Source organism: Eptesicus fuscus, chromosome 24 (genome assembly GCF_027574615.1).
Source record: "Eptesicus fuscus isolate TK198812 chromosome 24, DD_ASM_mEF_20220401, whole genome shotgun sequence".
Classification (NCBI taxonomy): Eukaryota; Metazoa; Chordata; class Mammalia; order Chiroptera; family Vespertilionidae; genus Eptesicus; species Eptesicus fuscus.
Window position 1 is genome coordinate 10,199,816 of NC_072496.1, and position 25,093 is coordinate 10,224,908.

At 42.8% G+C, this 25,093-nt stretch overlaps 1 protein-coding gene across 1 annotated transcript in view; it reads left to right on the forward strand.

The window, feature by feature from the left end:
* The first annotated feature begins 9,570 nt into the window (after positions 1–9,570).
* Positions 9,571–25,093, forward strand: part of USH2A (usherin) — a 407,070-nt gene continuing 391,547 nt past the window's right edge. The window contains exons 1-2 of the mRNA XM_054712927.1: positions 9,571–10,055; positions 13,887–14,052. Of these exons, the coding sequence (XP_054568902.1) occupies positions 9,571–10,055; positions 13,887–14,052 (651 nt within the window). The remainder of the gene's footprint in view (positions 10,056–13,886; positions 14,053–25,093) is intronic.

Genomic DNA, 25,093 nt, shown 5'->3' on the forward strand with positions numbered 1-25,093 from the left:
TGACAGAGCTTGGAGGGGAAGTCACAGCATTTAAGGGCACGGAGCCATTAGTCAGCATTCCAGCCAGCTCAGGCCCACTGTGTGTTTCAGCATCCATGCTTTGTGGTGGTACTGAAATACCTTTTTTTTTTTTAACTGAATCTATTGGAGTGACACTGGTTGATGAAATTATATAGGTTTCAGGTGTACAATTCTAAAATACATCACCTGCATGTTGTATTGTGTGTGATATCTTAATCGCTTTTATGAATGTGCTTAATGAGGCTCATTTAAAAAGTAATGTTATTTGCTTCATGTGACCACATGACTCACTCCATCCAGACCCCATGTAAACCCAGAGGGGTTTGCCCGCGGTGCAGGGTGAACCAGAAAGCTCCAATCCAACTGTCCGTGGCCGTGCTCTGCCTGTGTGAGCAGCGTGCGGTGCCCACAGGGGATCCGGGCTGGGGACGCTCTGTCCGGGAGCCTCAGGTCTGGTACCCAGGCTTAATTGAATAACAGCAGGGGCTGCAGCTACCAGAGATGAGATGACCAGTCAAGTTGGTTACAAGGTCAAGAAACAGCCCGAGAGAAAGCAATGTTTATGTCCCAGAGTCAGTGCAAGATCAGTGTCTGACAGTTACTGAGCTGCTGAAAAGAATTGTGCTTTATTGCAGAAGGAGAGAGTGAAGTTAAGGTGAAAACCTGCTATGCTAGAACCCTGATGTTCAGTCTACCTCAGAGCTAGCACGCTTATTTTTTTTTTGAAATGTTTATTTCCATATCTTTTACCTTTATATACCATTCATTGTACTTGGCCTAAGTAATCCTAATAGCTTATTTTAGTGAGCACCTGCTATGTGTCAGACACAGTATTGAACACTTTGCATGTGTAATCTTACTTAGTCTTCCCGGCAACTCTCTGAGGTTGTCATTGCTATTTTATTTTCCCAGTTTTACACGTGAAGAAGCAAATGCTTGGTTACTTTGTTCAGAGTTAGGCAGGTATTGACTAGAAGAGAATTTGAATCCAGTACTTAGTCATTAATCGATCTTGTTTGTTTATTGATTGATTGTTTTGAGTCAGATTTGTTGAGTTATAATTTACATAAGGTAACATTCACTGTTTAAAAAAAAAGTCCAGTTCCGTGAACCTTGACAAATTAACACAATCATATAACCCAGTGGTTGGCAAACTCATTAGTCAACAGAGCCAAATATCAACAGTACAACGATTGAAATTTCTTTTGAGAGCCACATTTTTTCAACTTAAACTTCTTCTAACGCCACTTCTTCATAATAGACTCGCCCAGGCCGTGGTATTTTGTGGAAGAGCCACACTCAAGGGGCCAAAGAGCCGCATGTGGCTCGTGAGCCGCAGTTTGCCGACCACGGATATAACCTTTATTTCAATTAAAATGTAGATCAAAATATTTCTGTAACCTCAAAAGGTTTCTTCTTGTCCCTCTATAGTCAGCGCCTTGCTCTCCACATGGCCGGTGGGAATCAAATTGATTTCTGCCTCTAGAGTGTTGCCTTTTTCATAATATCATGATAATGGAATAATTCAGTGTTAGTCTTCTGCTTCCAGATTCTTTCACTTAGCCTATGGTTTTTAGATTTACCTATGTGGCGTGTATTAGTAGTATATTCCGTGTCACTGCTGAGTAGTATTCCCTTGTGGGAGGTGCTGCTTTTTATTTATCCACTAGCTTTCCCGTTGCAGGAAAAATCCTGCAATAGGATTTCCTGCTGCACTCTACCCCGCCACCGTTCCTCCCTTGTCCCCCGCCCCACCTTCTCCTCCAGCCCGCCCGCGTTTCGCTTCGCCCCCGGCCCCGCCTCCACCCCGCCCTTGTCCCCCTCCCCGCCTTCTCCTCCAGCCCGCCCACGTTTCCCTTCAACCTTGGCCCCGCCTCCGCCCCGCCCTTGCCGCCCGCCCCGCCTTCTCCTCCAGCCCGCCCGCGTTTCCCTTCGGCCCCGGCCCCACCTCCGCCCCGCCCTTCTCCTCCCCCCCCCCCCCCCCCCGGCTTGCTTGCTTCTTCGAAGCTTTACTCCCTTCTGCAGCTCTTGGCTTCTTTGGACGCTGTCTTGATATGCAAATTAGCCGCCATCTTTGTTGGGGTAATTTGCATACTCGTCCTGATTGGTTGGTGGGCGTGGCTTGGCTGGTGGGCGTGGCTTAGGTGTAGCAAAGGTGCGGTCAATTTGCATATTTGTCTATTATTAGATTAGATTCCCCACCTCATGGAGATGTGGGTTGTTTCCAGTTCTGGGCTGGTATGGATAAAGCTGCGGTTAGCATTGGAGTACAGGTCTTTGGGCGGACGTTGATGGTTGTAGTAGCTGTAGAATGCTAGCAGAGACACTCTGCCAGGAAACCGGGGCTGCTCAAATGAATAACAGGTATTGCCGGACTTTAAGAAGTTGAAAGGGAGTTGCTACAACATAGACTGGCAGCCATTTACTGACGGCATCTGCGGCATTCTACAGAATTAGCAATATTGGACTTGTTTTTAAAGGGACATCTGGCGCTGCTCCATCAGATGCGGGGTGTGGGGAGGGAGGCAGTGACAGGGCCAGGCACAGCGCGGTCACTGCGGGTGCCATCTCTCCTCGCAGGGGCCAGCTCAGTCGGTTTTCGTTTTCAATGTTTTGTCCTGGCAAGAACAAGCGGAACTCGCTTCTTAACAAAGAATAGAATGTTAACTTTTGACAAAGTTCATTTTGAACTTGGAGGCTGTTTCAAATTCTTTAAACATTTTTTCCCTCTCTGAATATTTTGGTTTCTCTTTTTCCCACTGCCCGCCAGTTTGCCACATCTCTCTTCCTCCTCTTGGTGTTTTCCGTTGCTCCCAGAGCTAGTCTCGCTATAGTTCTGGGTTTTCTATGTCCCCCGAAAGCTAAAATTGGAGCGTAGGTATGGCTGTTGAGCCTACGGGCTGGCACTCCAACCAGGAGCTGTATTGTAGATTTGGGTCATTTGTTCCCTCTCTCATTCATTCATTCAACAAGTTGTTAATTACTAGCCATATGTTGGCATGCAATTGGACATGATGCAACCATACCTGGTGGCCCTCTCTTTGAGAGTTGCTGAGAACGTATTAATAAGTTCCACAATCAATCTTAAGTGACTTCCCTGTAGCCCACTTTCTTACCTATTATGTTTCGCATTGGCTTCTGCCCACACTACTCATTTCCTCTGGATGCTACCCTGCTTTAGGTGGGCCCTTGGTAGAGGGCATGCTAGTTCTATCTCAGTCTGGTGGCCAGTCCTGCGCTGCCTAACACAGAGCCCCTTTTCCTGTGGTCTAGTGTCTTGTCAAGTTAGGTTACTCTTTATTGCACTCTGAATGCAAGCTGCAATTCAAATAGACTGCATTTATCCAAGTAGAAAGAATTTTACAACCCCTGGAGTGGTACTTTAGGTTAAAATTATGGTCGATTCATTTGCCCCTACGTGAAGTGATTCCCTTACTGCCAATAACTTCAATCTTACCAAGTGCTTATTCAAAACTGTGCTTAACTCCTCATTTTTTCCCCATCTTCACGGCCTTTCCTCGGATGATCCCTCTGAGCATGCTCTATTACTGTTGTTCTAGATTCTAGAACAAAATTGGAGGCATCTGAACACAAGACAGCCAGAGGGGGCTGCTTCTGTGAATCACAGTTAAACTAAGAGCTTTCTATTCCCTCCTAAAATAAATTCTTTTTTTTTTCTCATAGCAAAATTCCAATCCTTAATGTCTAGAGTGTTCTTAGGATTAGGATCCATTCATTCATTAGGATCCATTCCTCAATGAGTGTAGCATAGTGTCTTGTAGACTGTATATGTGTACTATTATCTCAATTAAAGGATATGTTAAGAATATAGGAAACTGTGGGACACTAGAATGTTCTCTGAGATGTGTTGCTTTTACCACTCTGGCATCGTGGTAAAGATTTAGATGGAGCTAGATTTGAATCTTGCTTTTGTTCCTAAATATTAATTGTCAGACTTTAAGAAATTATTTGATACGCAGGACTCAGCATCCCGGCATCTAAAATAGCGGTAGCAGTAATTATTGCTTGAGGTTTCTGTATGGGTTAGATGAGATAGTATTTTCAACATGAAGTCCGACACATACCGGGCACTCAGTTAACTTTATCATCAGGATCGTGGCTACTTCAGAGGACTGCTCACCTGCTTCTGTGCCTTCACTCCTTTCTTCATGAAGATTCGATTTTACAATCACCAACTCCACCTATGGGTGTGGAGGGACTCATGCTGGTGTCGCCATCAGGAGACCTGGGTCCCTGGTCAAGCATGAGCAATAATTAGTCCCGTCAGAATTGAGCGTCATGTCCCTGATCTTCTATGCAGTTTCCAAGTAAAATCTCTTGTTTCTCAAACTGAGTTATACTGAAAATGATCGTGTTTCCATATGTTTAAGAAGTTGTTCTGCAAATATATTTTGCTCAAATTTTATTACCCTAATCATTTTTTTTTCTAATTCTCCCCTCTTCTCTTTATGAAGCCTTTGGCTGTTGAACCTAAAAAGGATAATAGTAAACCACATAAATAAATTACATGGAGAATGCCAGAGTAGAATTCATGTCTTACTGATAGCATATTCCATGTTTTCCTTCTATTAAAAAAAAAAAAATCTTTAAAAGGCAGTTTGCCTTTCCTCTTAAGCAAAACTATTTTGCATCATCATGATTTTTATGTCTCCCATCTCACTCGAAATGTAGCACTTTTTTTTTTCACTCTATGGCACTGTTTTAGGTGTGATTCAACTGGGTTGAGTTTCTGACACCAACTAAACCTGCTTAGCTCACTGTCCGTCCCCTGAATCCTGCTGTCTCCCTGTTTCCTCTTTCAGGATAAGGGCACTTTTTTGCCCAAAACATGTTGAAACCACACACCCACGGGTTGTAGGCAGTCCGAGGCTTTCCCACTTTATGAAAGGGGCCACAGCATTCAGGGAACACAGGTCTTAGCAGAAACTTGACCCTTAATGATCGCCGATCACCTGTTTGGCTGGAGCGGAGTCCTGCGCTCTGCTAGCCTGCTGTCCTTCCGCACGCATTGTCATTGTCATTTTCAGAGCCACACCCACCCATTTGTCCCGCTCACCAGCCCTTGCCTTGCCTGCCGTGCCCTGTCCCTCATGGCTTGGCAGCTGTTATTTCACGGCCGGGCGCAGAGCTAGGAAGCCCCTTTGAATTCACCTGCCGGGCTGCGTCTGGGCCCCTGCCAAGGCTCCGGAGAAGGCACGGACGGGACTTGGATGGCCTGCCACATGCTGTCTGGGGTGTCACGTTCTCCTGGGTCCCGTTGTAACCCGAAATGCCACTGCAAAGCTTTTATGCCTCAAACAAGTACGATGCTTTGATCATCTGAGAGTTTGCATAATTTACGAAGTATAAGAACACGTGTTCAAGAGTTTTGATCAAGGCAGTAGAATGGTAACAGCTAGGACTTAGTGAGTAAAAATGGAGGCTCCTAAAAGTTACTATATTGACACTCTTGTTAAAGCTTTGAACTTTTTCAGAAAAAAAAAAATCACAAATCTGATCAATCTTATTTTAGAGGGCTGAATGGTATCTATCTACATATTTTTACAGGAAATATGTGGTCCATATATGTAGCAGGCTTCTTTCAAACTTACTTGCTTCACTCTATTGTTCCTGTCACTTGAAATGCTCATTTTCTCTCTCCACAAACACTGTTGACTCTCAGGCACAATTCCACACCCACCCCTTCCCTGACACTCAGATCAGTTCACCTTTAGGATGAGGAGTTTTTGGCTCAGTCTAGATCAGCTGGGCCAGTGGTCGGCAAACTGCGGCTCGCGAGCCACATGCAGCTCTTTGGCCCCTTGAGTGTGGCTCTTCCACAAAATACCACGGCCTGGGCAAGTCTATTTTGAAGAAGTGGCGTTAGAAGAAGTTTAAGTTTAAAATTTGGCTCTCAAAAGAAATGTCAATCGTTGTACTGTTGATATTTGGCTCTGTTGACTAAGGAGTTTGCCGACCACTGAGCTGGGCGATTGTCAGGCTTTGCCCTTACTAATTAAGTGACTTTGAGAAAGCCACTTAAGCCCCAGTTCTCATTGCCTTCATTTTGGGAGTGATAGTGTCTCTCATTTGTAGGGTTTTTATAAAGATCAGAGGAGATAATCCATAAAAGTGTTGGGTAGATGTTAACGATAGAGAAATATATGGCATTATTTCCTCTCTGTGGCCTTTGGATATACAGTTACAGAAAAACTCACTAATGTAAATTGGGAAATATATAATGGAGAGCTAGCAGTGAAAACCCAGTCATTGCTTCGTGTTCTCTGTAGTTCATCCCCCAACGATCCTATGAAATATTTCCATTTTATAGATGAGGAAGCTGAAGCAGAGGGAGCTTACACCACCTGTTTAAGAACACACAGCCGTTAGGTAGTGTGGAGAAGCCAGGATTTCCCCAGGCTCTCTGGAGCTTCTAAACCATGAAATAGTCTGTCCTTTCATGATGGGCTGGGTGATGGAGGCTATGTGGTTCACTCATTTGACCTTTCTAAAAATACTATGTCCCTCACCAGCGTCTCTGCATCTTATTGTCCCATGCACATAGGGGTTGCTGGTTCGATTTCCCAGTCTGGACACATGCCCAGGTTGTGGGTTCCATCCCCAATGGGGGGCCTGCAGGAGACAGCCGATCGCTGATTTGCTCTCACATTGATGTCTCTCTCTCCCCTTCCCTTTTTCTCTCTTTAAAAATCAATAAAACATCTTTAAAAAATAATAGCACAGGGCCACATATGTTTTAACTAAAATTTTCTCCTGTGCACTGTTACTTTTCTTTTTCTGCACTAATTTCTCAGGCACTGATTGGGGTGGTGGAACTCTTGGCGCCCAATTCAGTTACCAGAAGTGTCCCCAGGATTGATAGTACTGAGCACGAAAGTTGAGGGAGGTGTCAATCCACTGCCTGCCTTTGCAAATTACAGGCAGAGTTTCTGAAATGGAGCAGAGTCGCTAATCTTAGATTGCCTATTTTGAGTCATGACTTCCTGTGACAAAGCAGAAGTTTTGTGGTAAGAGAATTCTAATATCCAGAATGGAGACCCAAAATATACACAGAGGCACCACAATTAAAAATTAATGTTAGGAGAGAATGCTTCTAAGTGCTAGATGGGATGCTGATTTGTGAATGGTTTAATAAAGATTTTCAAATTAAAAAAGAAAAAATTAACGTTAGGCCCTGGCCAGGTGGCTCAGTTAGGTTAGAGCGTTGTCCTGACATGGCAAGGTTGCGGATTCAGTCACTGGTCAGGGCACATACAAGAAGCAACCAATGAATGCAGAAGCAGAAACACGTGGAACAACAAAATGATGTTTCTCTTTCTCTCCCACTCCCTCCCTCCCTTTCTCTCTCTCCATAAATCAATTTAAAAAAATAACGTTAGTCCTTGAATTCTCTAGGGATAGAGAGAAGCCAGCCATTGAATAGCTTGTTTGAAGACAAACATTGGTTCATGTTTAATAGCAGGTTTGAATAACCCATTTTTTAAGTCTTCTTATCATATATGTATATGTATATATATATATTTCAAAACTTATTTTCCCAAGCTCTCAGAATTTACATATTACATATTAGCTGCTTTTATATTAAAGCTTGTTTTTAATTTAAAATATCACCCTTGCAAGATTGTAATTATCAACAAGTAGAGAATAGGATAGTGTGACACAAGGTGAAGGTTTTCTCCAGAAGCAGCTTGTGCTAATTGATTAAGTTGATCTATACAAGGGCTGTGGCTTTCAGATCTCTCTCAGAGAGAAATTAAAGAAAGATGTGAGAGAAGTCACTTTGGGTTTGTTTCGCTGTCTCACAAGAAACACCATACAAACATCTCTGCCACTTCTAAACATTTCTCTAAATATGATAACTTCCAGAAAACAAAACCACAATTGACCATTTTTTTTTTCTCTAATGGGTTTTCTATTTTTAACATAAAAATGGAGAGAGAAGTACTAGTTGCTTTAGAATACTTCACATTTAAAATGAGATATCCCAGGTGGTACAAAAGAGAGAGTTTGAATATAATAGAAACTACATAGAACTGACATCAAGCATGCATTCATAAATGCATTCATATTTATGTCCAATCAAGTGGCTAAAAAGTCAGCCATCCTTTTGCTTCTGCAGTGCCCTTAAAATCCCTGATCGTCCAAGTCCAAATGCAACCTTTTTAGATAACATCAGAGGCTCCTGATAATGTAGAGAACGGTGTGTATTTAGAGGAGGGTATCTAAGCTACAGAATGCAGAAACCGAATAGTCAAACTTTCATTCATGGACCAAGCCTGTAGGTGATCAATACATTTGTATCCAGAAGAGAGAGCGCGCACCCCGGAAATTATTTGCAGTGTTGCCAATAGCGGCAGATCATTTTGATGACACCATGAAAGTGGACAGAGGAGGGGCAATGGGGATCAAAGGATAAGGTGCACTGCTACTTTAAAAGTATGCACGCCTGGCCCCTCCAGGTCCCTCCCACTGCTCCAGGCACCTGCTGGAAGCTGGGGAGCTCAGTTCCAGGCAGGCCTCCCCGCTGACGGCGCTGCTTCAGGTAACCCCGTGTTTGCTGTGCAGGGTCCCGTCCGTGGGCAGCCCAGGCTTCCTGGCAGCCCTTCTGCTGTGGCCGCCTATTTGCTAGAACTAACCAGGGTCACTGCAGTGTTGCCAGGCAACGAGGGCCCGGGGTCCTGTGAAGAGCCATTTGTCACACTGAGGGGACCGGTTGAAATGCAATAAAGAAATGGTAACTGGGCTTATTTGTCAATACAATTACTTACACAGTATTAGGGGGTCCATATTTAACCCACTCATACGTAGTCAGCGCAGGAAACAGGAGCGTAAACGTTTGCTAAATACTAAGGCCCAGGACAGACAGATGGCGTTGGGTTGCTAAGCTGCTTTGCTGTGAGCTTAAAGTTGCTGCATATGCTAAGGGGGAAAGGCCCAGAGCGCTTTGCGGGCTTCATTCTTACCTGAGCACATCAGCTCTGTGTTATAGCACGGGGTGCGGTGCGCAGAGCAAACCCATCCGGTTCTTTACCTGGTGAAGCAGGCAGTGCTGAGTCTTGCGGGGAGAGTAACAATCTGGGCTTACTGTGGTGAAAACATTATTAAAGATAGATGCCTGTGTATATGTATGTAAGTCTGGTTGCCCTATGGACTTGAGAGTGCCTGATGTGCTCAGCAAAATGAAGATATTTGCCCAAAGAATGAGTATTTGCCAAAAGCAAGTCCTTCCCAGGGTGTGTTTGTTTAGAAAGCTCAGTGGTGATTCTTGTCACGGGCTCCAGGTCCTCTTTCTCAGGAAGAACTTAAGTTCTAATGATGCAGCGGCTGCCACCTGACACTCTGCTTCTGGTTCCCAGACACCAGCTGCTCCCCATGCCTTGCCCATCGCCCAGGACGTCCATGGTGTTACCTCGGTGTGAAACCGCCTCTGCACTTTCCCGGAAGTGCAGCATCTCCAGGCTCCTTGACGCGTTGGCCTCGTGACTTATGTAGGATGCTCTGTCGGGAGGAGGATGCTTTTCTGTAAACATGAGTGGCCTGGCTCTCTCCCTGAGCTGGCGCCTCTTGTTGCACATCACGGAGACCTTGATCTTGGCCTATTCTGTGCTCATCTCCTGGGCTGACTCGCAGGGCCTCTTCCCGAGGCTGGAGAATGTGGGAGCCTTCAAGACCGTGTCTGTCGTGCCAACCAACGCCACGTGCGGACTCCCAGACCGCAGCACCTTTTGCCATAGCTCTGTGGTCGCCGAAAGTCTCCAGTCCTGCACCCAGAGGCTCTGCGTTCAGGATTGCCCCCACAGATCTGCACCCCCAGCCTACACGGCCCTCTTCTCCGCAGGCCTGGGGGACTGCGTGGCTGCAGACTCACAGGATCTGCGCCCCGACTCCCCTCAAAATTCCACGAGTTTTATGTTCGGAAATCACACGAGCTGCATTTCTTCTCCTCCTCCTCCGAGGCTGGCGGCATCATTTACGTTGGCTGTGTGGTTGAAACCCGAGCGGGAAGGTGTAATGTAAGTAGTCGAGTGAGTGTACGCTTTCCTGGGAGCCTGCAAAATCAGTTGTAGCAAAGATGCTTACAACTCAAATTCCAGACCAGAAATGAAGGCTCAAGCTGTGAAACCCATGCCTTTGAAGCTCAACTCCTATCGTAGTCTTTTCTCCTCCAGTGTACACTGCAAATATGTCCCCCTAAATTTAACAAGTGCTGTCTCCTTTCTATAATGAAGTGAGCCCTCTGAAAGAATATGTTAACATGGTTCATTTGCAGGCAGTCATGTTTACACGCCTGTCTCCTGGGTTTCCTGGTAGTTCATTTAGCTCCACCTTTGTCTTAGCCGTCAGAGCAGACTCGGGCTCAGTGAGTTTTAGGACATGGGGGCTGGTAGTACAAAGAATTGATATGTTTCAAAGTTTTGATTGAAGTTTGCATAAAGAATCTGCTCCTGCTAGAGTATGACCTTGTCGTTAGGCAGGTAACTCTCTGAGAGCTTAGTGTTTCAGGCATCGGTATATGTTTCAGGTATCCTTGCTTTCCCAACTAGGGAAGTCCGTTTGACTCATGGGAAATGCCCAGTGTTATGAGTTGAATAAATGAATAATCCTCCATCCCTGGAAAAGGCATAACTTTTGGCCCTTTACCTTGTGGAGTTTTCAGCTCTTAGGAAATATGTAGGGAAGCATGAAAGATTCTTGAAAACTTTTATATCATGGATCCCAGTAGAGATGCCTTCAGTGAGTTTGGAGCGGGGCTTCCTTAACCTCATGTCTTATCAGTTCATATGATTACATGTTTTCCATTCTGTAATAGTCTCTAAAACTGGTATCTAATGTGTTTTCCTAAGTGTCTAGAGCCAATCCGGAAATCAGAATACGTAGGACAGTCCGGAGGCCTGTTTTCTTATCTTTTGTCTTCTCGTAGGGCCTTTGTTTCTTCCACATGTGACGTTTTTATTGTGTGAGACTGTTGGCCAAATATCTAAAAACTTGGGAAACAACCCAGATAAGTCTTACAAGCTCGTAAACAAATAGGATTTAGATGTCTTGGGTGTTTGGTTTTAATTTGCCAAGTAAGAGTTGGCATATTTTCATTAAAAAAAATCACAAACCACCATCTCAATTTCTGTGTCACCCCTAAAAGAACACCCTGCTTTCTTACTGTTAGAAATGTCAGTAAGTCCAGCCAACTCAATTTACGTAACTAGAGTACCATCTTTAAAAACGATCTCTTGACAAGTATGAGTAGGACAAAGTATTTTTTTCCAAAGGATATATCTGTACCAAACCCATCTCCTATTGGCATCACTTTTGTATAAATAAGACAGAGGGAGTATTTATAGAGGCCATAGCACATGGCTTACAGTTTTGGGAGTTCTACCCATCAAGGTCATTTCCATTCTCAAAACGAAAATACCTATGGGAATTGGGGAAATTTCGGAGTGTTTGCACTAGATAAGTAAAACAAACAAAACTCGGATTATCCAAATATTGTTTATCCAGGAGCAGAATAAATCCAGTTCCTAAATATTTTGCTACCTGCCTTCCTCTCACATTCATTATCTACTAAAGCTAGTATGTTTACAAGCAAACAAAATAGCAAGGAAGATAATAACATATTAAGAAATGCATTTTCAGTAAGCTTGGGGGAAATAAGCCGGTATTTGGTAAGTGCATCCTTGAGTAATGGTCAAATGCTAACTTGTAGATTGAAACTCAAGAAAAAGAAATAGAGGCAATTTTTTTCTTAGATTGTTTAAGACTTGGAATCATGGAATAAAGAGAGGCTCTTTCATTTCCAGTGACTTAGAAATAACCACCCAGTGAAGGGTTAAACAAATCATAGTAGAATTTCTATAAAAACTTATTTCTACTTTATATAAAACATTTATATCAACTTAATCTATTTGCCCAAAATATATACTTACTCTCTTAACTTTATCACCAAATATATGTACAAAATATCCTATATAATAAAAGCCTAATATGCTAAGTGTCCAGTCATCCAGTTGGCCGTTCAAGCAATCAGAGCATAATATGCTATTGATATGCTAAGGTCACTCAACTGCTTGCTATGACATGCACTGACCACCAGAGGGCAAATGGTCTGACCGGTAGGTTAGCTTGCTGCTAGGGTCCAGCCAATTGGGACTGAGTGAGACGGGCCGGACACGCCCTGGAGCCCTCCTGCAGTCCCTCCCCAGCTGGCCAACCTCCCACGTCCCTCCCTGGCCCTGATCTTGCACTGGTGGGGTTCCTCGCCTTGGCCTGCGCCCTCTCATAATCTGGGACCCCTCAGGGGATGTTGGGAGAGCTGGTTTCTGCCCAAAGGTGGAACGACCTGTCGCTATGATGTGCACTGACCACCAGGGGGCAGACACTCAGTGCAGGAGCTGCCCCCTGGTGGTCAGTGCGCATCATAGCTAGCGGTCAATCAGTTGAACAGTTGCTTAGACTGTTTTATATATATATATATATATATATATATATATATATATATATATATATATTTTTATGTATTTTTATTGATTACAGAGAGGAAGGGAGAGGGAGAGAAGAATAGAAATATCAGTGATGAGAGAGAATCATTGATCAGCTGCCTCCTGCAAGCTCCCAAATTGGGAATTGAGCCCACAACACGGGCATGTGCCCTGACCAGGAATCGAACTGTGACTTCCTGGTTCATAGTGTGAAGCTCAAACACTGAGCCATGCTGGCCGGGTGTGACATTGCTCTTTAAACAGCAGATCTTTGGGAATAATCCACTTAGAAGGCAACTAGCAAGCATTCATAATCTGCCTTCTGCTAAAAAGTTGACTTGCTGAGGTTGAAATATGATAGGAATGGGGCTTAAGTGGACCCATAATGGCCAGAAATACACAATGATATAAGTAATATAAAATAAATTTATATTGAACATAAGCCAATATAGAAAATAAAAATGATAAAATATAAAAATGCCACGAGCCTATTTAAAGGGATGAGAAAAGTGTATCACTGTGATTAGGATAGAGGTGATTTAAAAATAATAATTTTATAACCGGCCTGACTGAAGACTAGATACTTTCTGAAAATTCTATTTATGAGAATATTATTTCACTGTGTTCTCCAAATATTGGATGATTCTTCATGTAAGATCAGTGCCTTGGGCTGTGTGTGTGGTCAGGGTCAACCGGCCAGTCATCTTGCAGACACCAGCTTTGGCTTCTGGCCGGTGGCCAACAAGGAGGTAGACTATAGTGGTCATTTCTCCATTTCATCATGGGAATTAAACAGAGCTGTTTAGCCTGGCATCAACCTATGAACCAGGAGGTCACAGTTCGATTCCTGGTCAGGGCACATGCCCGGGGTGCCGGCTCGATCCCCAGTAGGGAGCATGCACGAGGCAGCGATCAATGATTCTCTCTCATCATTGATGTTTCTGTCTCTTTCTCCTTCCATTCTCTCTGAAATTAATGAAAATATATTAAAAATAAATAGAGCTGTTTAGAGCCCTCTATGGAGAGTAAATTTTCTTTACATTAAGAAAAAGAAAAGATGTGTACTGGTAACTCAATACCCAGGATATGATTGTGCTGCTGCTTATAAAAGAAAGAGCAGAGGAACTAATGAACCCAGCAGCTGAATGTTAGTTTTTGCAGGATGATTCAGCCCCTTCCGTTTGCCCCATGAATGTCTAATAAAGGGGGCTGAGGTTCTGGGGGACATATTATCAATAAGAACTCTACTTTTTGAATTGAAATGAAAGGGCTTCTCAATCGGAATAAAGCTTGCTCTGAAAAGGTGCGATGCCTTAGCCTGTCTTTTGGCCGGAAGCTGACCTTTTTTCTCTCCGGTTGCTTCCCAAGGTGTATTATAGAGAAGATGGCGCATGGGCAGATTGTGTTCAAACTTACAGTATCAGAGAAAGAAGCCACGTTTTATTATCGCACAGTAAATGGTTTGCAGCCTCCAATAAAAGTAATGACACTGGGGAGAATTCTTGTGAAGAAATGGATTCATCTGAGTGTGCAGGTGAGTAAAATAAAACATATTTAACATTTGGTTAAACATACCAATCTGTCTTCCTTTCTTTCCTTTCAATGGCATCTTCCCACAGGATCTGAAGCGGGTTCTTTTTAGCTTTCAAGCATGTGCAAATGACGACTCAAGAGAATCAGTATTTAAATGACCTAATGATGCATCTCTTGATATACCAGCATTGTCCCCTCAAAATTGCTGCGAAAACTCCCACCGAAGCTTAGGACAATGCTATCTGGAGTAATAATACCCTCGTGAAATTTTTGTTGCCTTTGGTTAGTATATTTTCTCTTGTTCAGAAATGCGTGAGGGCTTTTTTTGGTGTCCGGAAGTAAGGTTACTGGTCGCGGCAGTGTGGAAAGCCCTGCCTGGCTTCGCAGCTGCCTTTTGCAGATAGCATCTGATGATGGGAATAAAATTTGGCTGTTGCATTAAAATGCTGACCTTAGGACTAATGAACTTGACACATAAGACACTCGGAAGGTGTTATATGATTACTTTAGTTGTCAGCCACAGTTTGTATTAACCTTAGAAGCTGCTAAAGGCTGAGATAACTGTGAGATGTCTGTTAGTTTATGGTTCCCGGAAGAGACAGGGTTTATCCTTTTCATGTCTGCAGGGCACTGGCATGGCCCGTGCAGCTAAGAGTCAGCCTTGGCTCTCATGCCAGAGGTACCGTGTGTGCAGTTCTCAGCATATGTTGCCATCCGGGCATCCGGACAGTGGTCCTTGTGAACCCCATTTGCACCAGGGGGTATTTATATCCCCGTTTTAAAAGTAAGAATAACATTTGATTTCTCTCATTTTTATCCCACCCAGAAGCAGGGAGCGAATGGACTTCCTTAGGCCCTTGAGGATTGTGGTCTGGGTTTTAGAGTCTGTTTCGGCATAGAAATTGTTCTTGGTGATACACGCACGCTTTGTCCATATCTTTGTTGTGCCTGGTTGTAAATGAAATCATGCCATGTATTTGCATAGCTGTGCATGAAAAGCCTTGGGAAGAATGTTTAAAATAGCAATATAGAGAGGCAACAATGGTTGATTTCTATAGGAAGGTATTGGTGAAGTGATATTCAATCAGCATGTTACACTTTATCTACTCTGCTTTTAGTTAGGATGTGAGTTTAGCACATGCACTTGGCAGGGAGCCATGTTTTCAGGCCACCAGCGTTGAAAGGACCTGCAAAGGGGTGGTCATGCCTGATCCCAGGTTAGGACTGTAGAGCAGATGGGTTCAGTTGGTCAGAGCTTACCTCTCACTGTTCAGTAGTTAGCAGAGAGGGGCCTAATCTGTCCTATATCTCCAAATGGTCCATTCTAGCCACTGACTAGTACCACAGGACTGGGTTATATTGTGAAAAATGTGCAAATAGAAACTGCCAAAGAAGGGGAATCTGCAGAAGATGTCAAATCAATATGTTTTCATATGTTGGTATCAATGATGATAAAAAAATTCTTTTGACTTGCCGTTAAAATGTTGCCTTGTCTGCAAGCCTGTGCCATGTGTTGGCAGCGGTGGCTGATTAAAAGCCATCTAAATGGGAAGAGGGGACCAGGACCGAGTCCCTCTCCTGGGAGTAAGAGGCTCTTAGAGTGCCTCTTGAGATCAGCATTATCTTTTCAATACACGTCAAATATGAGTCATTTCCTAGTTTAGGCAAAACTTTTTCATAAATCTTTAAATCTTACCCTTCTTTCAAGGAAAGGTTAAAGTACTTGTGATTTAATGAGTCCACTTTATTTCTTAACTGCCTAACTACCAAGAGAAAACTTGTCCTTTCCAATTTGTACACTTCTATTTATTTTTACATATGTTTTTCCCCCATTCTACATTTTATGTTAAAACTATACAACTAGCCGAAACCGGTTTGGCTCAGTGGATAGAGCGTCGGCCTGCGGACTGAAGGGTCCCAGGTTCGATTCTGGTCAAGGGCATGTACAATGGTTGCGGGCACATCCCCGGTAGGGGGTGTGCAGGAGGCAGCTAGTTGATGTTAAAAAAAAAAACAAGAAAAAAAAAAACAAGAAAAAAACACTATACAACTAAACAGTCATGGAGAATGAGGAAAACCATGCAGATCAGCCATGTATTCATCTGGACTTTATGGACAGAATCAGGGGAATCCCAGCATTATGAAAATCTTGATTCATTCACATAAAAGTGAGAGCACCATTATTTATTCTTAATGGGAGATCTGCATGGAGTTTCTGTAGTGGACACCAGTCTGAATATTTTGAAGTTACTATGAAATGTATAGTAATTAATTTTATAGACATTGAATAAGGAATGTGCTCATTCCTATCCTATCCAATAAAAAAGTAATATGCAAATTGACCATCACTCCAACACACAAAGATGGCCACCCCCATGTGGTCAAAGATGGCTGCCCCCAATGTGGACATAAGATGGCTACCACAAGATGGTTGGCAGGGGAGGGCAGTTGTGGGTGATCAGGCCAGCAGGGGAGGGCAGTTTGGGGAACCAGACCAGCAGGGGAGAGCTGTTAGGGGTGACCAGGCTGGCAGGGAAGGGCAGTTAGGGGCAACTAGGCTGGCAAGGGAGGGCAGTTAGGGGCTACCGGGCCAGCAGGGGAGGTCAGTTGGGGGTGACCGGGCCAGCAGGGGAGGACAGTTAGGGGCGACCAGGCTGGCAGGGGAGGGTAGTTAGGGGTGACTAGGCCGGCAGGGGAGGGGAGTTAGGGTCAATTGGGCCAGCAGGGGAGCAGTTAGATGTTAATCAGGCTGGCAGGGGAGTGGTTAGGAGGTGATTGAGCTGGCAGGCAGAAGTGGATAGGGGCAATCAGGTAGGCAGGGGAGTAGTTGGGAGCCAGCAATCCTGGATTGTGAGAGGGATGTCTGACTGCCCATTTAGGCCCGATCCCCCTGGTGGGATTGGGCCTAAACTGACGGTCAGACATCCCTTGAGGGGTCCCAGATTGGAGAGGGTGCAGGCTGGGCTGAGGAACACCCCCCCCTCCCCGTGCACAAATTTTGTGCACCGGGCCTCTAGTAATGTTATAAACAGCATGGGAAGGACACAAGATTAGGGGTAGGGAAACCTGAGTCATTCCCCATCCTGTGTAGTCGTAAGAAATTCTCTTGACTCGGTTGGTTTCTGTGCTTTGTAGTAAGAGGATTGGACTGGATGGACTAAACGAGGCTTCCTTGACTCTTACATAAAGACACAAGCGGCCGAAGCCGGTTTGGCTCAGTGGATAGAGCGTCAGCCTGCGGACTGGAAGGTCCCAGGTTCGATTCCGGTCAGGGGCATGTGCCTTGGTTGCGGGCACATCCCCAGTAGGGGTTGTGCAGGAGGCAGCTGGTCGGTGTTTCTCTCTCATCGATGTTTCTGGCTCTCTGTCCCTCTCCCTTCCTCTCTGTTATAAATCAATAAAATATTTTAAAAAAAAAAAAAAAAAAAAAAAAAAAAAAAAAAAAAAAAAAAAGACACAAGCGGACTGTGGAGTGAGGCACAGTTTATGGAAGCGTGGAAAGCTGCTGGGCAGGGTGTCTGGGTGTAAGTGACAGCGAGCTCCGCACGCAGCCCGCACCAGGCTGGTGCTGTTTTCTGCTTTCCCATGCAGTCTGGTATTTACACAGAAACATTGTTTGGAGTAGATTTTATGGCCAAGATATGGGCAAAGGCAGCTTGTAATCGTTTCACCGTAGAACTGCAAAGAATATATTTTCATACGAAATGTAACTTACTGTTGCATTATTATGTAGCATATGCACATTCTGTTTGATTTTGGGATTAGAGACTTTCACCATCGCCAGGCATGGGCTGGAACACATAATTGATAGTCTGGTTTAGTCGAATTGCGAATTGCAAGTCTGTAATTAACGTGTATGAATATTTTTACTTATGCTCCAATGTGTCCACAAATCAATCCATTTATATGGGTGCGGGTGCCCGTGTGTGTGTGTGTGTGTGTGTGTGTGTGTGTGTGTGCGTGTATAAAAGAAAACCCATCTTTACACATGGAATTGGCTCAGAAACCTGAATTTAACTTACAGAGACTTGGGGACATGAAATTAATGGACAGATTTGACCGTATACCTTACCTCAGACAGTTCTCTCCATATCAGCTTTCTATCAGCAAAACCAGAATTCTAATTTTCCAAATTTGGGAAAAAGAAATGATTTTTTTAAACTAATTAGATCCCTTGGCAAAAAAAAAAAAAAAAAAAAAAAATGCCAGGGAGAGCCAGAGAGAGCCAGAGATTCTGAGCATTGAAAGTCTAATTTCCTAAACAAAAATGCGGAGGTTACAGTAATGGATCTAACAGCATTGCGAAGACTCCACCTGTTGGAATATGATTAGTTTTTAAATTAATATTCATTCAGAGACTTGAATCTGACGCGATTGCCAATTTAAATTTCACTTTGGGCTTTAATATATTGGCTACTTCAAATTATATCAAGCTGAAATTTGATATGTCGTATTTTTTGTCCGAAAACTGGAAAAAATCAATTCAGTCTTTTTATTATCAAACAGGGAACACTGATTGCATTGGCTGATATTTTTAAGCCCAGTTTTTGTATTACATCAGTATATGCTGTCCGTATTAAAGAGATCTGTTTTGATTTTCTTTTTTAAAAATGGTTTGAAATACATAAGAGATGATACTTGAGCAGTTTGTTGTGTGTTGGTTGAAAAAGAAAAGGCAGCGTAGAAGTATATTACATTTAATTGCATATCATTTAAAAGTAAAACCTCAGAGTGTCCTATGAAAATACTGTTTTTCCCTAAGCAGTTCCACACTTACGTATTTTATAGGATACGTAGCATCAAAGGAGCATCAGTATGGTAACATTATTGTAATTATGCTGAAATGCAGTAAAACAGTTATTAAAATTAGAAACTGATAGATCCTGAAACTGGGGAAATAAAAGGTTTAGCAGTGGGTTTGTTCACATTTCCTGTGCTATTCTGAAGGCTCCTTGATACACTGCCAATTCAAGAGCCACAGATGATTCTAACTACAGTAACATAACAAAAAGAGCAGTTCTAATCTGATACAAAGAAGGCAGAAATGCATGGGTAAATAAAGTTTTGGGGATCAATAGATGAAGCACAGGAGTTTCATAATCGTAGTTTGTTTGTGAAATATGTTCTTTTGATTTATGTATTCAATCTGAAAAAGGAAAACTATTGATAGTTCTGGAGAAAAAGAAAATGCAATTTCACCAACATTTGTTAGAATAGATAAACCAAGTCTCTCAATTAATCTCTGCAGTATATGCCCAGGTGCACACTTTGTAAAGTTATTTCCATGTCTCTATTGATTGGGGGATCATAAAACGCCTGTGCAGCCTTCAGTGAGCGGTATGTCCTGGGATTCCCATGGGAATACCACGTCAGCCCCCACCCCGTGAAAAATTCAGTCCCTATCATCGCATTAATACTCTTCATTGCTTTTAACTATAACTATGTGTATGTTTCTGTATTTGTAAAATATTGTTAATTTGTGCAAAGCCTTCTGTTTGTACCCAGCCAGCTTAATACCACCCAAGTCAGTTGAATAGCTTTAATTATGCACAATAAGTAAAGATCAATAGACTTTCACAAAGCTTTTCACAATAATCAGTTAAAAATAATGATGATAACAGCTGCCATTATAGAGTACTGATTAGATGCACTGTATTAAACATCTTAATGCTTAATTTTCAAATGTTAATGATAGTTCTGTGACATTGGCGTATATTTGCTCCATTACAGAGATGACAACAATGAGCCTCTGGGAGGTTAAATCATCTGCCTAAATTTAGTCTCAAGTTTCTGTGCACAATTCCAGCTGTCCTGTAACTGAAAAAAATACTAAAGTGCCATGAACCTGGGTCACCAAGATTTACCAACAAGTCCTTTGCCCTCAGTCTCCACCTTTCTCCCACCAACAGGTCCTTGGATTTTAATTCCTGAGCAGCTCTGCAAGCTGCCCACTTCTCTGCACACCTCCTATGGCCACTGCCGTGCAAGGTGGGCATATCTCACTGGGGCCCTGAGAGTGACGTCATGACCCTTTAGTTTTGTCCTCATGTAAATTGTTTTCCTTCACTGCAACCAAAATGGTCTTTAGGACAAGGTAATCTGCTCAGGTCATACCTTTTCCCTCCTCTGCCTCCCTCCCCATATCCTGTTCCTGCATAAAACCTTTCAGTAAGTCCCACTGAAAACATGCTAACATGGCCACCAGTGCTCTTTAAAAGATCGCATCTTCCACCCGGCCGGTGTGGCTCAGTGGTTCCCTGTAGAATAACTACTGTCTGAGGTTATAGTCAGTACTGCAATTGGTAGGGAGCCTTGCCTTTCAGGGGGGCAAGCAGAGGATTAATTCTCAATTATAAAATACAGACTTGATGCAAGGGCAGCATTGAACTTGGCATCAGCATGTCAATATTTTAGCTAATTTACAGGGCCATGAACACTTCAGGGGAAAGAGAAATGGTTGATGTTTCATAGGAAACACATTCTGGAGCCAGGGGAGATCGCACCATTTGTACTCTTTTCCACGTCGATTCTATTCATCTTGGCAGGGATATCTTCCTGAAGCCACTTGGTAATTGAAAAGATGCTTGTGAACCCTCAAGACGGGTCTCCCTCCATGTCACAAGCACCATGGCCTCGGTGTACACCTGACGTGTGAATGGGGGAAGCTAGTCCTTATGATGCAAAGGCAGTTGTCTTTATTTGCAGAGCTCCTCGCTAGGCGTTCCTCCTGTCACCATATGTAGTTTGACGTTCATTTGCACCATGTGTAACTGGCTCATGTAGTGATTAAAATAATAAGCAATGCTTGATCATGTTTAAAATAAATACCAAGGATAAATTCTTCTATTAATTAGTGAGAGCTTATCCAAATTAGCATTTGTAATTAGGAACTCTTGTTCATTTTTGTTGCAACCTATTGGATATCCTGGGCTAAATCATTAACGCTAGTGTAACTGAGCATTAATGATAGCTGGCTTAATTTTTAAGTATAGTGATATCACTTATCCTAATAGCGACACATTTTAGATACTTTATCAAACAGCATCATAGAAGATGCACGTGAAATTTGGATTTAGCATAAATGAAAATGTGTTAGGTTTGCTTATTGAGCCACATAACAAAACCCAGAATGTGTCCTTTGCAGGCAGAGTTTGATTCAAGGTTTCCTTGCACTCTGACTTAGTTTTGCACGGCTTCCTGTTTCTTTAAGTCTCATGACATATCTTTCTATTGAAAATATTCTCCCAGTCTATAGCTTGTCTTCTTATTTTTATTTTTTTTGTTAATCCTCATTCAAGGATATTTTTCCATTGAATTTTAGAGAGAGTAGAAAGCAGAGGGAGAGACAGAGAGAGAAACATTGATGTGAGAGAGACACTTACTAGTTGCCACCTGTACATGCCCAGACCAGGGCCCAGGAGGATGGAGCCTTCAACCAAGGTAAATGCCCTTGACTGGAATTGAACCTGTGACCCTTCAGTCTGTGGGCCAGTGCTCTATCCACTGAGCCAAACTGGCTAGGGCTGTAGCTTGTTTTATTTCTCAACATTTTTTTTTTTCCAGATCAGATGTTTTTAATTTTCCAAGTCTTGACTCTCCTCCACAGTGGATTTGCTTTGGGTCATTTTTCAGAATCCTTAGGTAGTTCCTTTTGTATTCTGTCCAGATTTTTTAGTTGTAATTAGCAGGGGGAGAGAGAGACTGATGTGGGCTTACTCCATCAGGGTCAGAATCAGACCTGTGTGGTGCTTTTTAATTTGCAAAGTTATAAAAATTAGTTTTGATCCATGAATATTTCTGATTGCCACTTTCCATATGAAAAAAAACAAAACCACACAAAAACATCAAAAACTATAAGATTTTTTTTAACTTCAGAAGTAAGTGAAAAGCCATGTGACCAGTGACCTAAAACTCTGGGAAAGCTAAACCTTAAGATGTTGAATGTTACTCAGTGTGTTCTGAATTCCAGCCCCTAGAATGCATGTTGTCTTACTTAGGTACCTTGTAGAACTCTCATTTAATTCTTACCGTGTTTTGTTTTTGTTTTAACGTATTATTTTAGTATTTTTGGAATTTTTTTAAAAATTAAGTTTTCAATTTAAATATTTGCTGAAAATTAATACTTGTTAAAAAGGAGGTAAATAAGGTTGTTAAGGAAATTTATTTTTTACCATATGCAGAAGCCTTTTTTTAGTTCAATATTCTTTGGTGACACGAGCTGCCACCAAATAGTAGAGGACTCACTCAAGTCCACAGTGGGGCTCAGTGGAGGAGCCTATGCCACTGTGAGTGAGGACTGGCCGGGTGTCTCTGTGATTAATGGAAGGAGTTGAAGAGAACCTGGTGGCCAGTTCCCTAGTAAACAAGTCACATCCTCTTGCCTCAGGCATTTGGCCTGTGTGAGTATAAAAGACCACAGACACCTACTATGCCTGCAGCACTTTTTAAGAGGTCTTTGAGGGCACTGAAGAGAGTGAAGGCAGAGCCCCATCCCAAGAAGCTTCTGGAAGAAAAGAGACCAGGGTGGATGTTGGGTACAGATTTGAAGGAAATAATTTTTGAATAAAAGGAGAGATTAAAAAGAAAATCACAGACATTATAGAACCAAAATTTTAGAATATGTAGAAAAGAGGAAAAAAAGGAAAGACAAACCCTACTGAGCCTCCTTAGTGCATATGTAATTCTGTCTGCCACCCTCCTCTTTTTCAAGTTAACATTGCAGGGCCATTTATTTCTCCTAGCTTCATAGGTCAAGGTCAGTCTTGAGGGAAGTACTGGAGATTCCCTGAGAGAAGATGAAGGTTGTTAAAGAAGGAGCTAGCATGAGAATTCAGGAACCTGCTACATTCTGGATTGGTTTTCTTGATTGTTATTTTTTTTATATAAAGTAGAAAGCTTTGTACTTGTCTTTATTTCCTGTAAAGACTTGTCCTGAACTATCTCTTGGATTACAGCTCTTAAGGGGACAAGGCAGTACTTAGGTAACATTTAAAAAATTAACGTATCAATGTCAGTCGGTTTCCTACTGAGTCCAGGTTCTCCATGTATTATTTATAGGAGTTCCCTGTGCAGAAGGTACTTATGAGACTACTGAGGCATGGGGGGGGTTGGGGATGTTTAACAGAGGTGAGCAGTGTCACAAGCAGTTTGGAAGTCAACACATTTTTCCTGGCGGAAGATACGCACCGACAGAAAGGAATGACTGGGGATTTTGTTCAATATAGGATTAAGACCAAGAACTAGAGCTTATGGGCCCCAGCAGAATATGCCCAAGAGGTCACAGCGCCTAAGGGAAGACAGCTCTCAGCGCGTCACTTAACCTCCCTCACCTAGTCCTCTTGTTGGTCTAATGCAGTGCTTATGCAGACTCACCACATGTCAGAAAATGTCCGCAAGGCATTGTCTCAAATTGACCCTCTGGATTTCTCCATGCTGCCTGGCTATTATTTATTAAGATGTATTGGGGCAAGTCTCAAATGGTAGAAGAGATAAAAGGCAGATCTGCTAAGTGAGGAAGTGGGGTTGAGCACAATGCCACAGAAACTCACACTAATCCAGGAGGACTCCACCTGCCAATCAAACCCATATTCATTTTTTTTTTAAAAAAAGATTAATAATGGCTTGTTAACTGAGCAAGCTGGCAGATGTTGGGAGGAAAGAGATGCGATCTCAGGGCATCCATGACCAGGTGATGACTGACTGACCAATTTCAAAAGATGCTATGAAGGATCGTCAAGTCCAGGTCCATGTGTGTTTTGATGATAGTTGCATCTATATTTAAAGCCTCTGTCACTGGGAGCACTCCTGGTGTTGTCAGGCTGTCTAGTGGGCCGGGCGAGCTGCAACTTCTCGCAATTGAATGTCAATAAGACCAGAGCAATTTTGGTTGATTCATAGCCCCAGCTTAAGCATATTCACTCGCACAGATTACATTTGACAGATAGTTACCTTCAGCTGAACTCGGTGGCGAGAAGCTAGGGCGTGCTCTTGACAGTGAGCTCTGAGTTGATGCCTAATGTTTATTTCATATTCTGTTTTTACCTTCCCTAATACGGCATGTGTAAATCTGTATTTAAATATATCCTCAGCTCAGGTTTTCGCCAGCCCACTTGTTACCTCTGGACAGACTGCTGTAACGGCTCCATTTCATTGTTTTAAGAAAAATAACTTGCATGCATTCCAGCTTTAATTTCACCGAATCCAATCAGTGGTGACTAATTTAAAGTGTTTCCTTGATGAGCAGTTGCAACACTATAGCGTGAAATTGCTCAAGTGAGGGAAGAATTCTTACATCTCTAAAAACTTAGTCTTCAACACGGGGTGTGTAATTGTGAATAGCGAGAAAGTATGTCCACATCTACTTGCCGTATCACTGTTTGTTTATCTTCTGTCAGCATTGAGGTCCCTCTGTTCTCCAACCTGGAGATAGAATTATCCATTTCAGGAATATTTACCCCTTTAAAATGAATATGGTTTTAAAAACATTCTGAAATGCTTTCATTGAACGATAACATACATATAACCCAATACACTGTAAAAAAAAAAAACAAAAAATAAAACCCACTGTTGCTGCCCAGCCAGTGTTGCTCAGTGGTTGAGCATCGACCCATGAACCAGGAAGTCATGGTTTGATTCCCAGTCAGGGCATATGCCCAGGTTTCGGGCTTAATCCCCCATAGGAGTGTGCAGGGGGCAGCCAATCGATGATTCTCTCTCATCATTGATGTTTCTATCTCTCTCTCCCTTTCCCTTCCTCTCTCTGAAATCAATAAAAACATACTTTACAAACAAACAAACTGTTGTTCTTTATGAATATTTAGATTGGGAAAATAATTAAGACTTGGGGTTTTATGTTCAGGAAGAGGTGCAGTTATGGTGTGAATTCAATCTTGTACTAAATTCCCAACTTTTCAGTTACATTAAATTCATTAAGATTCTGGCTGGGAAATTTAAAGAACATAGAGATCTTATAACCGGAGCCTAAGTTCTGTACGAATAGCACTGCAAAGGTCTGGAATCCTTTATGTAACTCGGCGAATGAG